We start from the raw sequence: 22,928 nt of genomic DNA on the forward strand, positions 1-22,928 counted from the left end.
TCTCCAGCACACATGTACAGGTGCACACTTCTGCTTCATATTGACATGCATACTGAGTATACATTATAAAAACGAATAACACATGCTCTGAACATTTGGACTTAGAGCACTGTTTCATCTGCCTCAATTTTATGAACACTTAAAAATACATTTAAATAGACAGCATACTCAGAATAACATTAAGTTCATATTAAGGAGGATCTGGAAGCAGGTACACAGAGTACAAGACACCTCACAGAATATTGTTCCCTATTTCATACAATAATTAAACATTAACACTGACCCCATGACATTGTTTACACAAGAGCGTAACAGCTGTATACACAGGTCTGTTGCTCCTCGCACACATCTCTAAGATCTTGTATTTCTGTCATCATTAGAACCTGGTTTTTCCCAACTCTGCCTAAAAGATCTGGACACGTTCAGCTTGCACCTGAGACACATACTAGAGCTGTGCTCAGCGAGATTTAGGAGATCTGATAACACCACGGACTTCAAAAGTTTCATTCTGATCAAGCATCTTCTCCAGTCACTCTTCATCATTCCCATCCAAGAATGAAGACACTGAAAAGGTCTTTCTTCATTTATTTCCGACACTTCTGCAGTCTCGTATTGTCAGACTAATTCACAAAGTCCATGCCTACTGCATACCCTTAAGTAGCTACTAATTTATTTAAAGCCTACTGATCCAACACATAAGTACTCTTTCCAACCTGTGTCTCTGATACACAGAGAGTGAAACACCAGCTAAATTCTTGTAACTTATAATTGAGAAAAGAAAGTACAATTAATATGAAGTGAGAGCTGAGAAAACCTTGTGTGCTATAAAACCAACCATAATACCTAATGTACATTGCCCTCTGAAGAGAACTTATCAACTTATGCACATAATTACAACAAAACAGGCAAAGAAAAACAAAAATAAGTCCCCATAGCTCAGTTCAGTCCAACAAGGAAAAGAAACTGAGAAATACAGATCTTAAGAGGCCAGCTACAGGTTTTATGATGCACGTTATAAATGCATGAATTGACCATGCATCAGCACATCATGCACAAACAAGGGACTACATAAGGAACTATCAAAAAGGACAAGGCAATTGGCATAGCGAAAAAGAAATGAGCCTTTACAGTCAATATTAGCCACTGTCACATTGCTGAACAACACACCATCTTAAAAGTATTTGTTAAGGTGATAACTAATCAGCATTATCAAAACAATGCAGCAATTCTTTTGGTCTCTTAATTAGGCTTGCAAAAAATCCATATGGTCCTTTACTGTTTACAGAGGAGTACTACCCTGGGATTTTCAAAGACATTATTTGCGTGAGTCAAAAATAAGCTTGGCTTGTTGCTAGATCTGTCTTTGCTGGGGATTTCAATTATAAACTCTTAAAGAAGGAGAACAGTCCCCAGTCCCCAGCCCTCATTTCAAGAGACAGTTCAAAAGTAGGAATTTCTACCCTTTTATACTTCAAGTATCCATCATTTTTTTCAACTCAAAATACACCTACTCGTCCTTACTCCAGTATTGTAACCATGACTTCATTTTTGAAAAACAGGACTCGTCCTATTGAATGCCACCAAACATGTACCTTATCCTTTAGCTCAAATATATTTTGCATGACCTTACATGAATTGCTTAGATAAAAGCCTTTTTTCTTCTACTTTTGTTATTTTAAAGTGCAGATGCATTTGAGTCATTTTCCCCTTTTGTTTCATATCCTTAAGATCCACAGCTTCAAAGACAAAATGTCAGCATGCAGTCGATTTATGACTGAACTCTTGAAGAGACACTGAAGAATTACCTTGTCAATCACCCCAAGGACTCTGAAGGCCTTCAGTTCCTCGGCAGGGCTCCTTAGGTTCCAAGAGGGCCTTGAACTTAGTGATCCTGGAGGCTAATGGAAGATATCAAAGATTATACATCAATCAGGGTGGTACTTGAAGGAAGACTGCCTGCTGAAGCAAATGCCAGGCCGAAGGAATCTAAATTTAACATAAATCAGAGAGACTGAAGATGAAAGGAGAAGTTTTCTGTTTGTCCTTAGTGGGGGGAAAAAAAAACCAGCTTACAAGTAAATAACAATTGAGATAACATTGAAAACAAAAATTTTAAAAAGAAAAATAATGAATTTTTATACTTTCTGTGCTTAATGGAACCTGGCAATCAATTCTCAATTCTTACCCCATCGTAATAATCAATCAAAGCCTTACAGGTATTCTGGATATGAAATAATTCAGAGATCACTGAGGAGGAGAAAGCAAATTAGAGGCTTTTTAAGCCAGAAGAACATAAAATACAGAATTATAAACAGGGTTCTCTTGCTCTCTGGTGAGCTTTATGAAATCCTTTTAATAACGAGGTGCACAACAGAAATGATTCCCAAAATTGCCTTAGCAAAAGGTAGCTAGCTATGTCTCATTAACTTGGAAATTAACACCATAGCAAGAGAATTGGCAGGTGCTAAATATTCAAGTAGTTAATATGCATAGATTCTTATCTGTGCTATGTTTTGTAGTTTCTCAGGGCAAACTCAAAGCATGCATGTCAGAGGAGGGAACAACATTTCAACTGAAAGTCTTCTGGGACAAAGATCAACCTCTTAAGCATCACATATATCTCTGGCATGTTAACAAAGATTTTCAGAAATTTCTAGTTGCCAACTGAGAGAATTCATTAGATCATCCTCCAAAAATTCAACTTGCAGTTTTCTACTAGAATCACAGACCTGGATCTCTTCCTCACAAATAAGATAACTTCACTTGTAGAGCTGTCAAATGCCAAACTCCTTTTAAGCATAACCTGGACTCTCCAAATACACTTCTATTGCACAAAGATAAAGGAAGAGGAAGGTGAAACTCCTTGATTTTTAGGCATCTAAGAGGCAAAAGCTGTTCATCTACATTGTCAGCATCCCAAGAAGTATTTAACAAATACCTCACAAAGGAAAACCACTGGTAAGCAATTATGCTGTGGATGAAATGTTTAACTGTCAGGGAAAATCGATAATTTTTCCCTTATGATCTGAAACTCTCAGAAAAAAAAACCAAAAAAACGAAGATCCTGAACTAGGTTAATTGCATTTCCTTTTGTCTTAGTGTTTACCCTTGGCATCCTTACAGTGCTATCCTCAAAGCCCAGACCACTTCCTCGAAGCCCTCCCCAAAACTGGTTCACGCTTCACGATGCCAGTGAGCCACCTTCTCACTCCTTCCAAATTCTTTCCCCAAAATCAAAATTAGCACTTATTTAAACCATTGCCTGCAAAATGTCAAACGAAAGGGACATAAACACGTCTAAAAAACATGGAGAAAAGTGTGCCTTTCTTTTATGTTCACCTACTGGGCTCTGTTTAAAAGAGTTTATTATTTACCTTCATTTATTTGACTGAGTCTTAAAATTTATTTTGTCATGTAAACACTGCCAAGCAAGAGTACCAACAGCAGTTAAGAGAAAACAGTCCAGATTCTACAATTCACTAAAGGTTTTAGCAGGAGGAAGAAACACACACACAAAAAAAAACCAAAACTACATGAAGTTTTTTCTCCAAATCTAATTTAGTTTCCACATTCTAGCAAGCTGTTGAAAGGTCCTGGGAGTTCTTTTGTTGGGTTATATTTTAAGAGTGTGCAATTTTTCTGCAATAATGAAATATTTGCTTTGAAACAAAGGGTCGTGCTAACACAGTTTATTCATGACAAGATTTCAAAAGCATTCTAAGGAATACATTTAATGAAAGAGAATATTTCTAAATCCTCTAGACTACTATAAAAGATTTCCACTTTTATCTGCATGCTATTACATTTTATAACCATTTCTCAATAATCAAGCTTTAAAATTTTCTCTTTTGCATAACATTTCAACCAATAATTAAGTTCATACATCTCTACAAAAGTTAATAGTTGACTAATAATGGTACAACAATCAGATTTCTGCATCCATCATGTCTGGAGAGCCTCAAAAAAACAGTACATATTTTTAGGTCTTTTTCTAAAATATGACCAGTGGTGGCACAGTCAGTAACACTGTGTACACACTGTTCCTCGTACAGTTCGTGTTTACTGCTTACCTTAAAACGATTTACAATCACGTCTATATCTCCACAGCTACCAGTAGCTTCTCCACTTTTATCAGTTTCAGGGTTTTTTTTGCTCTTTACAGTACTTAGGTTTCATTGTTGCTAAGTCTAATAGTGGAGCCCATTGATGGGGAGGTATCACATTCTGTTGTGAAGCAAGCCGGAAGCAAAGTCTAAATACCCAATTCCCAGAACTACAGCAATTAAGCACTCTATGAAGCTGCCTACTCCTCTGAATAGAGTAAAAATCCAAGCTTAGTACATAGCCAGCAGTAAGAAAAATAAGTATAAATGAGCAATCTCATCAAAACTAGAGGAGAGGAAAAAAAAAGGAGGGTAACAAAAAGTCAAAAGCTTCACTTGCCTTTAGAAAGGTGTTTATATTCTAAAGAAAGTGACAAGCTACCTCTGCCTTCAGAAAGACTTCAGCAGCCTGTCCAGATGCTCAGCACACTACATAGGCATCCCAGGATCTTCTCTACTGTAGATAAGCCCTATATGTTTTTAAACTACTTCCAGACTACACTCTGAGCTGCACAGTTGGAGTTAACTTACTTAGAATTGGCATCATCAGTTCCTTTCCCACCATTAACTTTTTTCTAGCATGTGCTAATTTCAGGTAGAAAAGGATGATGCCAATTGTGATGCTGGCCTCTACAAAGACTTACAAGCTTGTGGCCACCAATTGCCTTCAGAAGGCTCTAGTTTTGCAAGCTACACAATGAAATACGGCCAATAGCTCTTGCCCGAGTTTGGCACCACTGCCAGCAGTGGAAAGAGCAGGGGGAGAAGCACATCACCAGCCAAGCAAGAGGAAGACCCTCTCACATTAACCTCCTTTAAGGCAAAAGCATTGTCCCTAGCCCAGTGACAGAAATGTCATTTGATAGGAAATGATTTTATTGCTGGTGTTGCCACCTTTGATAACATCTACTACAGAACCTCAGGATAAAAAAAGATTACTTTCATGAACATCAGTACAGAGCTGCATATCAAGATGCCATCACCCCTCACCATTCAGAGGTCTATGTCTGCTGACTTCAGCAGCCATCCACCTGTAACAAGGCCAGACCTTCAAGTGTAGCAAGGAAATGCCTTGTTTTGAAGCAGATACTGCTGGTCTGTGGCACGAAGCTCCACACTATGGGGGTGAAAGAGCTTCCAGCTCTCCTGGTCTGGCAGAATATGCTGGTCCCTTCCCCACACTGCACCAGCAGAGAATCAGGCTGCATTTCTGCTTGCATCTGAACCAGATAGAGCTATGGTGTGCTTCAGAAGGCCCCCAGCGATCACCAGTTGGGGACTATCTCCCCTGAAGTTGGGACACATGTTGGATGTGATCTTGAAAGCATTGGCACTAAATTTCTTATTTTATGTTAAATTTACATCTCACAGATCTACAGCAGTATATTTTTCTTTATGGTTCATGTAATTTTCATGCACATTTAATGAGAATTTTAGGAAGTAAAGTATCTTATGAAAACCACAAAGAATGAAGACTGCTTCTCCTGTTTGGGCATCAGGCTTGCATGTATCTCACTACTAAATGGCTTTGAAAATCAAAAATAATTGACATTTTATAAGACAACAGCTTTTATAATTGTGCAAAAAGAAACAATCCTGAATATAAAAAATTTGGCATAAGCAGAATCAGAAATAATTTCAAAGAGTGAAAAAACTTTTAGGCATTATAAAAGTACCAAGGAAGCTAAAATAGACCCACAGCCTGTACACAGAGCTGTGCCGGGTCTTGCAGCTGACAGCTATATACAACTGCAGCTTTCTGACAGTCAAACCAGTGTGATCCAAAGGCTGATGCTGCAGCTCCCACTCAGGCTTGGAGGTAGCTCCTCAGAGCTGCTACTTTAAAAGGGGCAGAGGAGAAAACAGAGCTTAAGAACCCGTAAAATGACCTGCGGCTGCCTTTACACAGCATTCTTGAGTGTTTGTGGTCGAGAAGGCCCTTGAGATTGCTGTACTGTGCCAGAAGAGTAAGAGAAGGACAGTATTTGCTGCAGCTTGTTTTTCCAGAAGGTCTACATGACTGTTTACAAATTCCAGAAGCTGTCTTCACCTCTCCTACTCCTATAGGTGTAAGCAAGGCTTTTCTCAATGTTAACAGGACCCTTTCAAGTGAGTTCCCAGTTCATGGTCAGTCACAGTTGTGTCAGTTCCCTGTGCTTCTCTTCAGCCTTAAGAAATCTTCTATCCATCCTTAAGCTCTCTACCCATAACCTTCTTCTAACAGTGCCAAGGGTTCTCCAAACACCTCCTCTTGTGCTCCTCTCTTCACCATTCAGACTTGCCAGCAGCAGGGTGGTTGCTAAGGATGCTATCCTTGAGGGCTACACTGTTGGCTTTTTGTTGAGGCAAGGAAAGTAACAAGCTACTATTGTTCTTTGGTTTCCATGGCATCAAAGATAATTTTTGCTTTTCAGCTCTGAAATGCCAAGCCTTTGCCTCTAGGGAAATCTGGAGTTCGAAGAGGCAAGGGCCTGGCATTTCGAGCTGCAGAAGCATGGCTTGCTTCCTCCTGTCCCAGGGCCCTAGAGAAAAGCCATGGTGCTTTACCTTCATGTGGTGTTCAGACAGCAAATGGGTGGCTTGGGTTGTGTTTAGCAGGCATAGTCTTTTAAGACTGCTGCACATGGCTCAGCACATGGCTGGAATCCTGAGCTTTTGGGAGATACGACAGGCTGAGGGGTGCAGGACAATAATTGAACCCACACTTCTGAACTTATTTCTCCCCCTGCTGTACATTTCTCTGGCCTGGTGGAGGAGAAAGAAGTAAAATGTCATGTCTAAGAAGGACATGTGAGCCTAGTTTTGATGCTGATCACTGTGGCTGTCCCTTGTAAGGGCACAACAGGAAATACAAAGTTTATCTACACCAGACATGGGTGACAAAGCAGTTCTGCCTTGTAACATCAGGTCATGAACAAAATCACTTTGCCTTAAATGCCCATGCTTGCTTACTAGTCAGACCTCTTCCTCCAAGGTGCAAACAGTCTCAGTACCCCCACTGCCCATGAAGTTCCCTGTGCTGAACCATGCTTCCCATAGCAAAACTGCGCTCTGCCAATTGTGATATAGGCACAGGAACTGCTAGGGTACAGTATCTGTCCATCACTTTCTCACAAACCACTTTCATTTGTACAATTCAAACTGTGGTGGGCTATCAGAAGTAGCAGCACTTGGCCATCCTTCTACGAAAGGCTTCCTAGGCGTGCAGTAGTTCTTCTCAAACACTTCAGTGTCTCTCCAGCACAGAAGAGGCATTTCAAGGGAGCAGGACAAACCTTTGCTAAATCAAGTTCTTACTTCGTGGGAAAACTGTCTTTGTGGGAAAACCATCTCCAGCATGTGCTTGCCTCATTTCTGACACACCATTGTGTGCCAGGCTACAGAAAAGTCACATCCCTCACTTTCCTTAAGATGCTAAGCCAAAGCACAGAGTATAGCAATTCTCAGTGGTTCTTACCATTACCCTGACAATAACTTCAGGAAATAAGTCCTTCTCTCAATTAAATTTCAGCTATCAACTCAGAGACAAGTTGTTCCTCCCAACCACCATCATGACCCATCGGCGCCATCTGCCCTTGATGCCACCAGATTCCGCAGCTCTAAGATAAACATCAAGTTCATGCATTTAGGAGAGTAGTAAATAATAGGAATTAAACTATATGTACAGACTTAGGTAAAACAAAGCCAAAACATAAAAACATGGAATTCTTTGTAAAAAGCAGAATAAGGCAGGTGCAAAAATTTTGTTTGTGCAAAGCCAGATTTGCCCCAACTTGTCAGTTTTGAACTCCAACACAGAAGGAGAGTGGTATTCTATTCTCAACTCTTTTTTTCCTTATCTTATCCCAATTAATTCTGCTTTCCTTCAGATCTGCAAAGAAGGCATGTGCTTTATTCAATACAGTATAAAAAAGGAAATATTTTACCACTCAAGTTCCCATACAAAAATTCAACCTATTTCTTCCTCCTTCCCAAACACATTAGTTTTTAAACTTATAAAAAGACAAAAATAGGTTGCTCATGTTATTTTTTTCCTTCTTCTGTGGTTTCCAAACACACTGAGGTTTTCATTCAGTATAGATTCTTCACCATTTTCAGGTGTATTTGACCCAAAGAAAGACTACCTAGTAGGAGTTCATATCAGTCCAAAATACTAAATTGTTCAAAGTACAATACATAGCAGCAGCAAGACTCCAAATCTTACAAAATATATCCCATTTGGAACATCCTCAAAATCGTACTTCTGGGCTCTCAACATAAAAAAGCTACCCTACAAATCGACGTTTTCACTTTTTTAATTTACTTACTAGGCAGTAGGATTTTACAAGGCTTCTCATTTTTGCAGCAGTGGTCTCCTTAAAGCATTTTTAGATCTGTGCAAAATAAGAAGCAATAATCTTCTGCCCTTTTTGTCCTCACTTGATATAAATGTAGTGAGACGGGAAGTTGGTAACTTCTATATTTATTACAATAGAGCCGTCATTGACAATCACACACAGTTTAGCGTGACTGCAGTAAAAGTCTAAAGTAAGAACAGATAAGTCCCAGAGGAATTGGTTAAGGAAGGGCAAAGTAGAAGTTTATTGAGGGCTCCTTGGAACAAGCTTTCTTTGTCTTTTGTACAAGTACAGGTAAGTGCGTTTCTGCTTAAGAAGGTGGGAATTACTACAGAAACTCCTCAAAAATCAAGAAGCAACTGATCACTCAAGCACAGCCAAGAGAGGGATTTGAGGGGAGCACAACAAACCTTTGCTCAATTAAGTTCTTACTTTGTGGGCAAATCATCTTTCATCCCCTCTACCATGTGCTTCACTCATTTCTGACACACCATTCTGTGCAAGGCTACAGAAACCAACAGCCTTTCCACTCCCTACACGACCAAGTAATATTGTCATGTATTCTTTAGCATGACTAAAAACTTCTAGATAATTACCTGCAAGTAGAAGGAAAACATGACAAAAAAAAATGCCTGGATTAAATCAAGTTCTCTTTATAATGCTATGAAATGCAACCAATAAGAATCAGAAAAGAATGGCTACTTGACAGAAACGTAACACCAAAACATTCAGTGACATCACATAACATTCAGGGCTCCTGAAAGAGAAATTCTAGACAGTTTTTTGAACCTTAAGTTCAAATATGCTTTGTTAAAAGACAGGTTAATTTAATCATACCAAATTCTTGTTCAGAAAAAAGTAGAAATTAAAGCCTACCGTAGAAACAGATGTATCTTCAGGTGATTTATGGTAGAGACTGGAAATTTTTTCAGCACGCATAAGGTATTCTGCAGTCTTCCTTTTCACTGCTTCTCGACGAGTTGGACTTGATTCACCTCAATGGAGAAAGATAAAGTTATTTTTTCTATAGAGAGAGGGGTACTAAGTAATCAAAGCACATGACTGCTTTGATTCTACCTTTTTGATTTCCTTTGGGTTATTCATAATCAAACCTACAGACACGCATCTTATAAAATGCAAGTACTATGATCTCAGAGTTCTAAAAAAAATAACAATTTAAACCTTGCTATAGCCTAAGGTAAATAAGAAGACTTACCTCATTTTTCTGTGATCTGGTATATGTTCCTATAGCAACATAAGTAACTGAAACAAATCACTGATCCAAATGTTGTGCCCCCCCAAAAAATTTTGATTAGGGAAGATTTAATAAGACATTTATAATGAAACAATAATCAAACTTGTTTGGTTTTTTTTCCCCAGGTTTGTAATATGGATTTTCCGAAGTATAAAGACAGAAATACTATCAACAGTCAGAAGGCAACATGAGAAACACGAAGAATTATTGCTCACATCTTTCTGGTGCTATCTGCTCCTTGCTGTTGGCTCAGGGTGACACAGGAAGAAAGGAAGAAGTGCTTGTAATAACTGTTTCACTTCCCACATGGGTGAACCACCACTGTGTTATGTCTCATCTACCCAAATTCTTGCAAGAGGTGAGAATACCATGATATCATGCAAATGCTGTATTCCCTCCAAAACTTACAGTTTATGCTTATGCATTCACATCATGAGCAGTGTATTATTAAAAAAGACTCAATTTGTGACGACAACACCCAATCAATCAACCGCCAGGCAAAAAGGCTGCGAGCCACACTTATTAGAAGAGAGAATTGAGATTACTATGCTGAAAAACAGTGAAGAGAAAACGCCAGAAGAACCCTGAACAACAGCAGAGACTTCACACGGCCCTGACAGGTTTTCCCAGCCTAGAGGCCAACCAAGACTTGCAGAAACACAGCCTTAGCTTTCATAGGCTTCTGCACGAACAGGTGCAAGCCAAAGTCTCTCACAAACGTGCCTAAACAGGGCAAGGAACTGCAAGGGTATTTGCCCAAGAGTTACTTAACATGAAAGACAAAGCAAGGAACAGGAGAAGTAATAAATTAAACACGCAAACACACAAACCCTGACCAACAGCAGATAACAGAGACAATAACGAAGACTAGGACTCATAAGACACTAATCAATGGGCCATGAAAGGAACTTCTGAGTGTAACCTTGAAGAACTTCAACCAGAAACTTGGTAACTGATAAGAAATAAAACAGGATTACTGTGGGTTATCAAGAATGAGCCTCATAAAAGAAGAGCAAACCTATTATGGGATGTCTGAGGGAGAATTTACTGCATAAATGCTTGCACGCAAAACTTTCTGTGGTAGGTTTTGGCGGGGGGGGATTGTGGCAATGCGTAAGACATTGTGAGACGTTTAATGGCAGGATTAAAGGTGAGGAAAGGGAGGGGTCAAGGGGGAGGCAATCATGAGAAAACAGGTCGGAATTTTATGGTTCAATTGTGTACAAGCAGGCTGATGGTCAATATGCTTGTCTGACCCCTGTACCTGCCAACCACTGTCTGTCCAAACTTCTTATAAAACTGTTCCTTGCTATTTTCTGCATTAGTGTACTCATTCTCTGTGCATAAGATATGCCAACAAACTTCAAGTCAGACAAACAGGTAAAACAGACAAAATGCCCAAGAGCTGGTCCATGGCCTGAGAACTGAATAGCAGGTCTTTCCCTGAGCAGCAATAGTTCAAAGGAGGTTGGGCTTTTCACACCACCTGTGGTTATGCAGGTGTCTGCAAAGGCAATATCGTTCTGCCCATGTCAATCTGTTTGTAGTTGACCAGGTCCATACATGTAAGCACACACGTAAGCCCCTCGCGGAAATTTGCGCTCAGCCCCACTATTGGTAGGACCCAAAGAAGGGATAAGCTGCAGCCACATCTCTCCAGCAGCTCAGGGCAGGAGGAATCACTCTGATCTCTGAGTCAGACAGATCTGGCTAGCTTAAACACTGGCTCCTTAATAAAGGAGAAGAAGCAGGTTGACTGGCAGTTCAATTTTCCCAAAACAATTTTCAGAGGGCAGAGAATAATGAAAAACTAAGTAAAAGGTTTCTTCTCAAAGCTGATGGAGAGTTCCTCTGCTGTAGGCTCTTAGAGCTGCTTTCCTCCTGCCCCATACAAGAGAAAAAGAATCGTTCTTGCTTTAAACAACCCTTACACTCAAAGCATGAAGGCAGCACAGGCTCTTTTCCATTTCATGTTGCCATGGTCTAATACTAGTCCTTTTGACCCTGATATGAAATAAAAGGCTTCCCCTCGCTTTCATATCATGACTCCAAACTACCTAAATACACAGAGCCATCACACAGACTCCTTCAAGAATAAGTAGAAGAAACTTACAAACTACTCCAAGCTTTGTTGTAAGTGATCTATTGTAAATCTTATTATTCACCTCACAGCAGGAGGGAAAAGGGATGGTCACATCCTTGGAAAGAGACACAGAAACTCTTTAAAAACTTGGTTTGGGAAGAAGCTGGACAGTCAGAAATTCAGTGCACTTTCAGCATAAAATATTATGGACATGTACCAATTTCTCAGTAATTTCTCTCATTCTAAAGACAGAGGGGAGTTTGTGCCAGGTTCAGCATCTCTAATATCAGCCTGCACATGGTAGGACTTTGCTGGTGAAATGGCCCTAGAAGAGACTGCTAGTCTTACTCCCTTCTAGGATAAAAGAATAACAAAAATCAGTTGTTTGAACTCAGATTTGGCTTTATCAGAAGAGAATAAATAGACACTATTTTGTAAGTGTGTGTTGCAATTTCTTAAAACATGACTAACACTCTTTCATCTCTACACTTAATCTTAGGGTACCATAAAGCTTTCTTGTGCCGATTCACCGGTGATGGCACACATTCTATTAGACCCACAAAAGTGGCAGTCACTCAGGGAAAACAAGTCATCTGCACAGCAACAATAAACTCTTTAGCCAGCATTTTCTTCAAGCAGATTGGTGGAAAACTGCTAGGTTAGTGTCTAAGGCTATCATAAAAGTCAAGCTTACTGCTTAATTGTTAGTTATGTGTATTTAGTTGGGATGTTTATTGCCTTTTTTCAATGCTTCAGTAATTTTACAGTAATTAACACATACAAACTAGAATGTCCCCTTAGAGCTGTCTTTGTTCTCCCTACTTTCACAAGACATTAATTTCAGTTTTCCTTCTACTTTTCCTTCCTGAGTAATTTGCTAAATAACATTTGCAAACTGTTTGCTCATTAAAATCTTCAGCCATAGAAGAGGGTGGGGATTCACAAAACAACATTGACTCAACAAGTTCTTGCATCTTAGTTGTGAATAACATCATTAACAGTTCAGTCTCCGAATACTTAACAGGTGGATGTTTGAGACTTGGATTTACAGAAGCAGGATTTTGGCTCTTCATTCTCTACATTAATTTAACCAAGAAAATGTGAAGATATGCATTCCAATACATATTCCTCTTTGAACAGCCAATATTTCACAAAAAGCTATAAAGAAATACAGGACATTAATTCAAGAAATAAATAAACAGATGTTATTTAAAAGCCTTAAACACAGGGTGAAGAGTAATAACAAAGATCCCATTAAACTAACCTTTAGTATTTATGCTAAATTTCAGCTCACAGAACTCTTCATTTAAAATTAAATAAACTAAAACACAGTACTGGAACAAATCTTTATATTTGACAGACATTAAAGCTATGATGCAGACTTTATGCATAAATTTCTTTTTAAATGTAATATTAGATTTTATTATGGGATAGTGGTTTTAGTTACGCAAAAGGCACACTAACGAAAGAATTTACTAATTTATTCCTTGTCAAAAACTCTTGATATAAACACTGCATAAGCATACTGAGCTCCTATTTCTATCCTGTGGTTAGTCCACAATAATCTAAAGAGCTATCTCTCTTTAATTACAATTTAAACTTGAAAGGCATTTTTCTTTAAGTGGCAGCAAACAGGAAATGTTTAAACTGTGTCAAAGCCTTTGATGAATCTTTACAACTGCTCATAAAAGTTCATCCTGCTTAAAATAATATTGATTTTTCATTTATTTTCCTAGATACTAGAAGATTTACGTTTCATCTGATGAGGATCAAAGCTTCTCCCCCCTCCTGATCACTGGGATTAAATCAGCAATGTCATTTTACATGTTTAAAAACTACACTGCCAAAGCAAGATATAAAAGTGTAGCAAGGCTGATCATAGAGACCTTAGAATAAAAACCCCTCAAGATTTCCCATCTCTCTCTCTCTCCCTCTACATTTGCTACAGAGCAGCTGTGCCTCACACAGATTCACATGAATGAAAATATTAAGGCGAGAAACCACCCACTTAGTTTATTTTCCATATGACTTTCCTGTAATTATTTTGTAAACTGTTCACACAACAATATATAAAAACATCTGCAAAAACAGGTAATTAATGTGTCAAGCCAAACTAATGCATTTTTTATGGTGTCCATGCTTCGTCAACTGTAATTATAACTCTTTTTAAGCAAATGATGATGTGTTTGTTGCAATGTGCAAGTGGTTATTTCAGATGCTCTGTTTACTATTACTGCAAACAGAATATAAAAACTCTACAGCTACTTTGTTGCACATATAATCCTTCATCTATACAAGCACAAGCAGGCTGCTCCCTCATTTTCCAAAGGCTTTGCCTATTTCAAAGAAATAAAAATATCTTAAAATTAAAATGTGCTTTGGAAGGACTGACCAAGCCACCCGCTGACCAAAGTAACAGCAGCCAGGACATTAGGACAGCAGCCAATGATTTAAAATTTGAACTTAATTTTTATTTCTAAGGACAGCTCAGCTACAATATGTCTACAAAACCAGACGTTTCTAACAATATTCAAATGATCTTGAGAGTTTGGTAGAGGAAAAATCACAAATATCAGAATAATTGTGCCACTGAGCTTGTCTGTGACTTGCCTGATCATTTTTTCTATAGTTGCCTGATTTGAACGAAAATACAGAGAAGCAGCATTTCCACGGAGTACGTACTTCGCAGTAGCATTGAGGAACTAGTAATATTTTTGTCTTCTACTCAAGAGAGTCTTCTACTCACACCTCAAAGCACCTCAGAAGAGTACACACCTTTAAGAGATTAGCTAACTCAATGTTGGAAGTGTAAATTGTTCAGCCCAGTTAACTGTTCATTCAGGCATCAAATCTTCTGTAATTCTATTGTATAGGAAAATTACTTACATTACTTATTAACAGCAAAAGGGTATTGAAAGGGGGCCATATCAAATAGATTCAAACAAACAGAAAAATCTGGGCAGTAAGGACGGTGGAAAAGAAATCTGTCCTTTTACCCTCAAATAATCTGGGGTACCACTAACAGAACACCTCTCAGATGCACAGAAGTGCTGTCAAACTAGCTCTGTTCCTTAACATTCTCCTCCACAGATCCAGAATGAAGTCACCTGGAAGATGTGTTTCTAAATGGATGGTAATACAGACAGCTCTAGTTGCCATGTGGCACTAACACGTACAATATCCCATACTGAGTATAGAGCACCTACCCAGGAATTCTAGATATTCCTTCCTTCCTTTGTGTCTGAGCACCTCCAAATCACAGCGTACCAGGCACTACAGATTTTCCTCAGGAAGAGGCAATCTCTCAGGCCAACATCAGTGCATTTGCTACCTAACCAGCTGCTTGACCAAGATGTGGTTATTTCCACAGAAAAGGTAAGGCCAAAATATTAGCATTACCTGTCCCAATCCTCTTGTAACCTCCGTATTCCAAATCTTCCTGCTTTTCTCTCAGACTTACTAAAAATATGTGACCTGCCTTTATTAAAAGAAGATATCAGAAGAGATTTGCTCCAGGAAGGAATGTCCTCTCGCAGAACAGGCTACAAGGAACTTGTGGGAGACTGCCTGTTGTGCTAACCCCAAACTCCACGTTCTTAACAATTTAAACAGTAAAACTTTCTCTAAATACTGAAATCTTCAATGAAACATTTATAATTGCCAAATCTAACAGCTATAATACCATTTTTTATTTTTACAAGTTTCTTTATCTTCTTCACAGTCTTCCTGCACATATCACCCAGCTGGATTGCTGAATTTTTCAAAGAATTGCTCTCTATAAAAATGCAAGGGAGTAAGCCTTAAAAGATTTATTTCTTCTCACAATGAAAAGAGGTTTAGCAGCACCTTCCTTATTAGTGGGTAGCCCAGCTGTTATTTTTGCCTAATTGGTTCAAGAGGACCTCTGTTCTTCTTAGGGCAAACACTTCTTACATCATGTGAAGCAGACTCCTTTGTCCATATTAGCCAAACAAAAGCTCAGGCACACTGTAAGTGACAATGCGACTCATAATTCAGCACAGGTTTGCCACCACTTTGGACACAGTTTTATAACCCCGAAATTTATTTCAGGAAGCAGAAGAGCTGCTGACTTTGGAATGAGGCTCCACCAACTTCCACAGGAGAGCAGGTAACCTTTAGGTTTCAAACAATTACTTAAGAGAAATGTAGCAGGCGCTGAGGTAGATGGACACTTCAGCATCAAGGAAAGATGCTATAGATTTTGGCAGCAGGTGGCAGTTTGGAATTGTGAAATAAGCCCACTAGCTCACCATCTCTAGTATGCTATATATTACATTAATGATGAGTTCCTTTGAGGTGGTGGTATAATTCTGCAGCTGAAAAAAAGACTGTAAATATTAAAACATAAGACAACGGTTAAGCCTTTATGGTACATCAGTTCAAAGTGATCTTTTTTCTCATTTACAAAAAAAAACAACAAAAAACTCAAATAAAAACACTTCTAAAGAGTCAAAATTTATTAAGATGTACCACATTTATCAGAACTATTCTTTCTTACTTTTTGAAGATTCAGGACAGTACTGTACTCCAGCAACCAAGAAGAAAAGCCACTTAGAAGTTAAACCTCATATGCTGAAGTACAAATGTGTGATGGTGTGTGAACACTTCAGAATTGTTCTTCCAACTTTCCAGCGTGCTCATAACTATTATCTCTCTGTTTAAGTATCTTCACCGCAGGTTGCTTGAAACACAGATTTTCACTTCCTGTGAAGTTAGCAATTCTGCATCCTGCAACAAACCTAAGGTTACACACCGGTGGTGTAAATCTCTAGGGAAGCACCTCTCTGGAAAAAGAAGTGGTGGCATAGGAGCCAAAGTTAAGATTACATAGAAGAACAGTGCAGGTGAAACATGTTGCAGTGACCAGTAAAGCAGGAGTCAGTAACAAGACAATAAGAAACATAATTTTCCAGAAATACTGATCAATCAAACATCTGTTTATAGAGAAACTCTCATGTTAAATCCACAAAGTGGTGGTAGCTTTTCATGTGTATGTGTGACTATTTCAAAAAAAATAAAATAAAATGAACGGCCACATAGCACACACCGTTTCCGAGAGGAAAAGCTTAATTTTCCATCCATCCGCTAAACCTTGTAGTCTTCAACTGCAAGGTATTTCACCAAAGTAAGACTTCACAATGTGAGAAATATTCTTCGACACTTTCCAGTAAAACTACATAAGAATAAGACAAAAATACACTGTGTTGCAGGCCAGAAGAAGGACAAGCAGTAGCATCCCACCACAGGTGAGGAAACAGCATGGTGACAGCAGCAGCAGGTCATCAAACACAAGAAGCACAGGAACAGGAGGACAATACTCTGACAGTCAGAGCAAGGAAAGAAGTTACATAGGCCGTGAGCACAGAAGAGAGGAAAAGATTTTCCAAGTTCTCCGCACTCTTCCTTCTTAACTATGAGTTCAAATCAGAATTAGCAACTACAAACACTCCTTGTTTCAGAGCAGAGGAAGCCTAGGCATACAGACACCTACCCCTTCAAGTAAGAACAAGTTACTGCAGTTTTTATCAAAGTATTACAGAAAAAGAAAAGGGAAAAAAAAAAAAGACAGATGAAAAAACTATAAGATTCATCAATCATGACAGTCTAATAGCACTTGTATCTATGTATTAAATATAACTCACACGTATAATACTTTTACACAGTACAATAGAAAACCGTATCTTTCCACAAGTGATCACTAAAATCTCTAAGACATAAGAGCCAGAGACAGGCCCTGGAGAGATCAAACCTATACTAGTCCTTCTAGCTCTGAAGCTAGAGAGGCTATTTTAAGATTCGTGAAGGGAAAAGAGAGAAACAGGACAGTAAAGGAGAAAAGAAAGGTGTGAAAAGAGAGAAGTCATATGCAAGAACTGTTTCGGGGGGAGAAGGGGAGTTCAGAGCACTGATTATCACACAGCAACATGCCCTTAAATATATCTACGCAGTTTTTCTATTCCAGCTAGAAATTTGTCTCAACTCACCTACACTGCCTGAGGCATTTAATTCTGTAGCCAGAGACTTCAATTTCCTCACCTAAGGACAGAAGCGCACTGTAACCTATATCAGTCTGTTCTGTCTACACTGTATGCTGGAAAAGTGCGGTTGGAAGAAATTCTTCTGATGGGGGGAAGAAACCCCACATAGCAACAGTCACAAAAAGATTAATGCATTTAGCTGCAGCTAAGTGCTGGCTAACAACAGCTGAGATAAAAGGCTGTGAGGTAGGAAGAGACGTCTGTCAAAGAGGCTGGGCCCAAGCAGCAACCTGGCAAGGAGCTGCTATGAGGACAGACTCAGAAATCTTGGAAAGGCCAGATCAACATCAAGCCAATGCAGCTAGTTGTGTACCCCAGAAGAGGGAAGAAAGAACAGATTTAAGGCTCACTTCATCACATATTTATTCATTCCTTAATAGTGACATGCTAAGCAACTGCATTCAGAGTCATCTCAGCATCATCTTCTATGTGTTAGCTTACAGGTATTGCTACAATTCACCTTCACGTGTTTAGTAAGGCTCTGAGCTACACAGCAGGTGCTTAACACCAGACCTTTATCAGCCTCTTGGTACAGAGAAGTCTTCCAGTTTAAGTGGAACTTTGCCTTGAGTATGCCTTTACATAGCTGAATCTGGCTGTATAAATACATTAACAAACTTCACCATGCTCTACTGGCAGATGTTATATTTTATCATTTTGCCACGATGAAGTGTCTAAACCCAGTACACCTGCATATGGAATGACATCACTCAGGATGATCCATACAGCATCTACTGCACAGTGATGGATCCTATAGCACTATCTACTCTGAAGTTCTGTATGGTCTGCAAAGGCCTTGGAAGCCAACACATTTCAGTTATGAACAGCTTGTAGCACATATTAGCATGGGTTTCAGCATCACTGGCAGCACAGTAGGATTGGATTAGATTACTTTTTTGTAAGCAAGTCACAGTATTTCCAACATCTCTTCTTAATCTAGCTGCTTGTCCTCTCACAAACACGTAACCTTCTGAAACAGTGGCTGTGATTTCAAGGTCGTATCAAGCACTAGGAGATAGTAACTTCGTATGGTTGCTTTGAGGATACTGTAGGACTGTTTGGGTTGAGCAGTCTTATTCCAACAGCAGGAAAAAGAGACAGTTTTCAGCTCCTTTGGAAGGAACTGGAACAGGACGTCTTTGTCTTGACTGGTTCCAGCCCCAGTGGAAGCATAAAGCTAAAACAGCAAATAGGGCGATGATACACCATAGGAGCGCAGATGTCTGAGCTCAGGTGGGGGGGAATTACAGTTCTGTCAGTCGCTCTGTCATTAACCTTTCCCTGCAGGGCCCAGCACAACTCTAAGCTTTCCCTGCAGACATCAGCTCACACTCCGATGCATCTTGCCCAAAAACAGGTCTGTTACTTCCTCGAAGACACTGTTCCAATCGGGCACAGCTGTTGAATAGCTCAGAAACTGCCTAAGAGAGTGTTATTCTTGATGAGAAACACTACTCAGAGGGCTTAACAACTGAAAAGAATTTAAAATAGCTACTGTGTTGTAACAGAGGCTGTCTTCATAAGTGCCATTCAATAAACAACCAAAGGTGCTTTTCACTCTGGAAACCAGGAACACACTGTGGAACAGCCATGGCTGCTCTTCCCCTTTACATAAAGCATTGTCTTCTTGGCATTCAGTCAAGCATGCTCCTGTTTGCATCCCTGGCTCCATCACAATTTCAAATCATAGCCCATCATAATCCCAGTATTAGACACAAGTTGGTTTGGTTTCAGTGTATCCAAAAATATCACCTCCTTGTCCAAAGTATTCCCAGCATTTCATTGTATATGCATTTCTGGGTTACAAGTCAAAATCATTTTAGCAAGGTTCCAGTAATTTGTGTAATTTTTGTTCCAGCTCTGTTTACTGGATAAACATTAATATAGCAAAGTGCAGTGCAAAACTGACATTTGCAGCCTGCTTTCAAAGACACCAGCCACTTATCTAGAAGTTGTAGATATCTAATGCAAAATACAGATACCTAGAAAATAGCTTGCAGCTGCTAAGCTGACTTAAGAGGCACCACACACTTCATGCAACAAGGTCCACGCTGCTGAGCTGAACTAGCCTCCTAAAACAAATAAATATTCATCGTGCCCAGCCACAGCTGCTACACATGTGAAAACAAACATCCCAAATCTCTGACAGAGTAAATGAATCATCTCCCTTCAGATGTTAATGTGTAACATGGAGCCTTGTATGTGACAGACCAGCAAGGAACATATCTGCTTTCTAAACCACGTGGAACAGATACTGTACTTTTCCACACTTATTAGACTGATCATATCGTGAAACATTCTTGCTTCATCATGTGCCTGAAGTTACTGAAACCTGGCAATAAGCAATAGCGTTAATCCTGTGTCCATCACACAGCTCAGACTGCTCAGATCTATAATGGATAAAACATGAGAACAGCTGGAGTTGGAAAAAAGAAGAGCACATTATACAGACAGGGCTCCCTCCTTTACCACAAAAAAACCTCATCCCATAATTTCAGCCTCCTGATCTGGTTTTTCCTAACATAAACTATATCCTACACAAAAGTCAGCAAAAGCACTACTTCACATAAAACACAGTTAACTCCCAGCCTAGAAGTTGGTGTTTGGCTATCGATTAGTGCATTTTTTCCATCACTAGGCCTGAAGCAATGCATTGACCTCAAAGTGTTCTGACATGCTAATGAAACAAAGGAAAAACTATAATTGTGAGCCAAAGTTTCTATCAATTAATAAACTCATCTTCTAGTATGCTAATAAAGGCAGAAGATTTGAATTTCAGAAGGTTTCAGCTCCTGGAGAATTGTTTAACCATCCTATACAACCCTTACAGAGCTTCACAAAAGCTCCAAAATACTCTATACAACAATACCCAGAAAACACAAGAGGGGCAGCAGAATCAATATGTATTCAGAGGAAAAACAAATGATGGCAGCCATTCCCTCTCACTGCATGCAAGGAAGCTCGGGTATAAATGAAGCAGGGAGCAACAAGATGTACAGGTAGTCCAATCAAGAGTCCAAGGGCTCTGCTGCCAATCCATGAATGCATTCTCCTCCTCACCACTGACAAACACGTTTAATATTAAATGCAGAATTAGGCCCAAGATGTATAAAGAGCAGATGCCCAGAGTCCAAGGCATACACCAGCCTCTCGGAGCACAGACGGCATTCATTCCCCAAGTGACATGCAGATCAGGCCTTTTGGCAGGACTGTGAATAGGATATTAAAAGATTTAGTTCTAAAACTCTGCAAGAGACTAGTAGAGAAAAATACATGTGCACCTTGCACAGTATAATTAACATCACTGTACTTGTGAGAGCATGCACACACAGCTGAAAGTGAAATCACGATGTACATTTCTTCGGTGTAAGCATATGCAACACCTGTCTTACCTAGAATTAGAGCCATCAGCTCACAGAGCTGGAAAATCATCAGGAAAGTAACAGATTCAAGCGTGCTCTGACTGCCTTTATGGAAGACAGCCACTTCAAACTAAACAACACAAGTCCACAAACTTGCAGTAATAAACTTAATTATACTTCTTAAGACTGCCTCATCAAAATCGTGCAAGTAGATCATCTTGCAACAAGCCCAAAGGAGCAGCTGGCAGAAACACCTTAAAGTTTCGGATACATCTAACCTGCTTAGAGGCACTGCCTTTCCAAGGTAATTCTGAAAGAAGTTTCAAACACGGAGGATGGATGGGTTTTTTCCCCTCCTCGTACACTGGTTACATTTCCTGGCTGTAATGCTAAGGTGTCAATTTCTATTTCCTTGGTGCCACCCGGTGGCAAAAGTTTGTATTACCATTTCACATACAAAAGCCACTTCCAGTCCATTCTAAAGAGAGGTCACGCATCCTGCAACGGCTGTACAATGAAAGGTAATGTCACTTTATGTGAGTGTGTAAGAATATACAAACACTGTGTTTCACATTCACATATTGCAAAGGTTAATTTACACAAGAAGAGCCTAAAAATAATCAATGGGAGATGATCATAGGCATTTTATAACAATTGCACCACCTTTATCTTCAAAAAGACCATATTATTATCCATGCAATATACATAGCCAGAAGTGTTTAAATAGCTGAAGTAATTAAGTTAGGGTTGGGTTTTTTTTATTGCGGCACACAGTGAATATTCACATACCAACACTAAACATATCACCCTCAAGGCAGTTAGATTAAAAGGCATGATATAGACAGTTACTCGTGGGGTTTTGTTTGGTTTAGTTTTGGTGGATTTGTTTTCTACTGTCCTCATAGATCCTGAGAAGCCATATATTTTTTTAGGAATGCATTTGAAACAGAGCTATTATTATAGAGAAGGACATCAGCGTTCTCCTTGCCACCTTGCAGAAGAGAAAGGACACAAGATGAGCTGAATCTAGCCAAACCTAGCGTAAGTGCCTAGCAGAGGACAAACATTCAATTCCTTTCCACCTCCACAGCCACGCAGGGCAACACAAACAAAGGAGAAAGAAGAGCTGACTGCTAAGAAGTAGCCCATGTGCATTTATGTTCTCAAGGGATAAGATTCCAGTTAAAAAGCAACTCACTCCTGTTATCCTCTTCCTTGTGCTATACAGATGCAATGTCAGAGGCTGCACAGAAAAAGCTGCGGGTGCTGGCTACTCCTGTCTTCATCCACCAGGAATACATTTACCGACAGACACACACACAGAGAGGCACCACCACTATTAATTTATTAATAAACCCCACTGTACTATCTGCACAACACCAGGAAGGCAGGGCAGAATATCACACTTCTCTAAGACTCTTTGAATATTTTGCAAAAAAAGCATGGATAGCAGCAGGCAAGAGAAAAGGATAAGCAGTTTTCAGAGGTAGCTGGATGTGCAGCTAGTCAGCAGCAAAGAAGCAAAAGCCCTTACAGAAAATGTTAGCAAATACAAACAAAATGTTCAACCTCCTCTAATTTAACAAGTTATTATACATCAGTTGAGTAAGTCACCTAAAAAACATCCAAGAATGCCCTTTCACAGCTTCAAGCTAAACATATTGCCATAAGGATTACCATGGATTCAAAGCCAACATGTTTAATAACTGCCACAAGTCAAGTACTCATA

The 22,928-nt window shown here is 39.4% G+C and overlaps 1 protein-coding gene across 2 annotated transcripts in view; it reads right to left on the minus strand.

Annotated features, from left to right (window-relative positions):
* The window catches only part of RPS6KC1 (ribosomal protein S6 kinase C1), a 93,618-nt gene that overhangs the window by 41,628 nt on the left and 29,062 nt on the right, over positions 1-22,928 (minus strand). For both annotated transcript variants that reach the window (XM_054062382.1, XM_054062381.1), the window contains exons 8-9: positions 9,317-9,435; positions 1,806-1,898 (exon numbers count right to left, since the gene is read on the minus strand). In XM_054062382.1, the coding sequence (XP_053918357.1) occupies positions 1,806-1,898; positions 9,317-9,435 (212 nt within the window). The remainder of the gene's footprint in view (positions 1-1,805; positions 1,899-9,316; positions 9,436-22,928) is intronic.

This window comes from Cuculus canorus, chromosome 3 (assembly GCF_017976375.1).
Source record: "Cuculus canorus isolate bCucCan1 chromosome 3, bCucCan1.pri, whole genome shotgun sequence".
Classification (NCBI taxonomy): domain Eukaryota; kingdom Metazoa; phylum Chordata; class Aves; order Cuculiformes; family Cuculidae; genus Cuculus; species Cuculus canorus.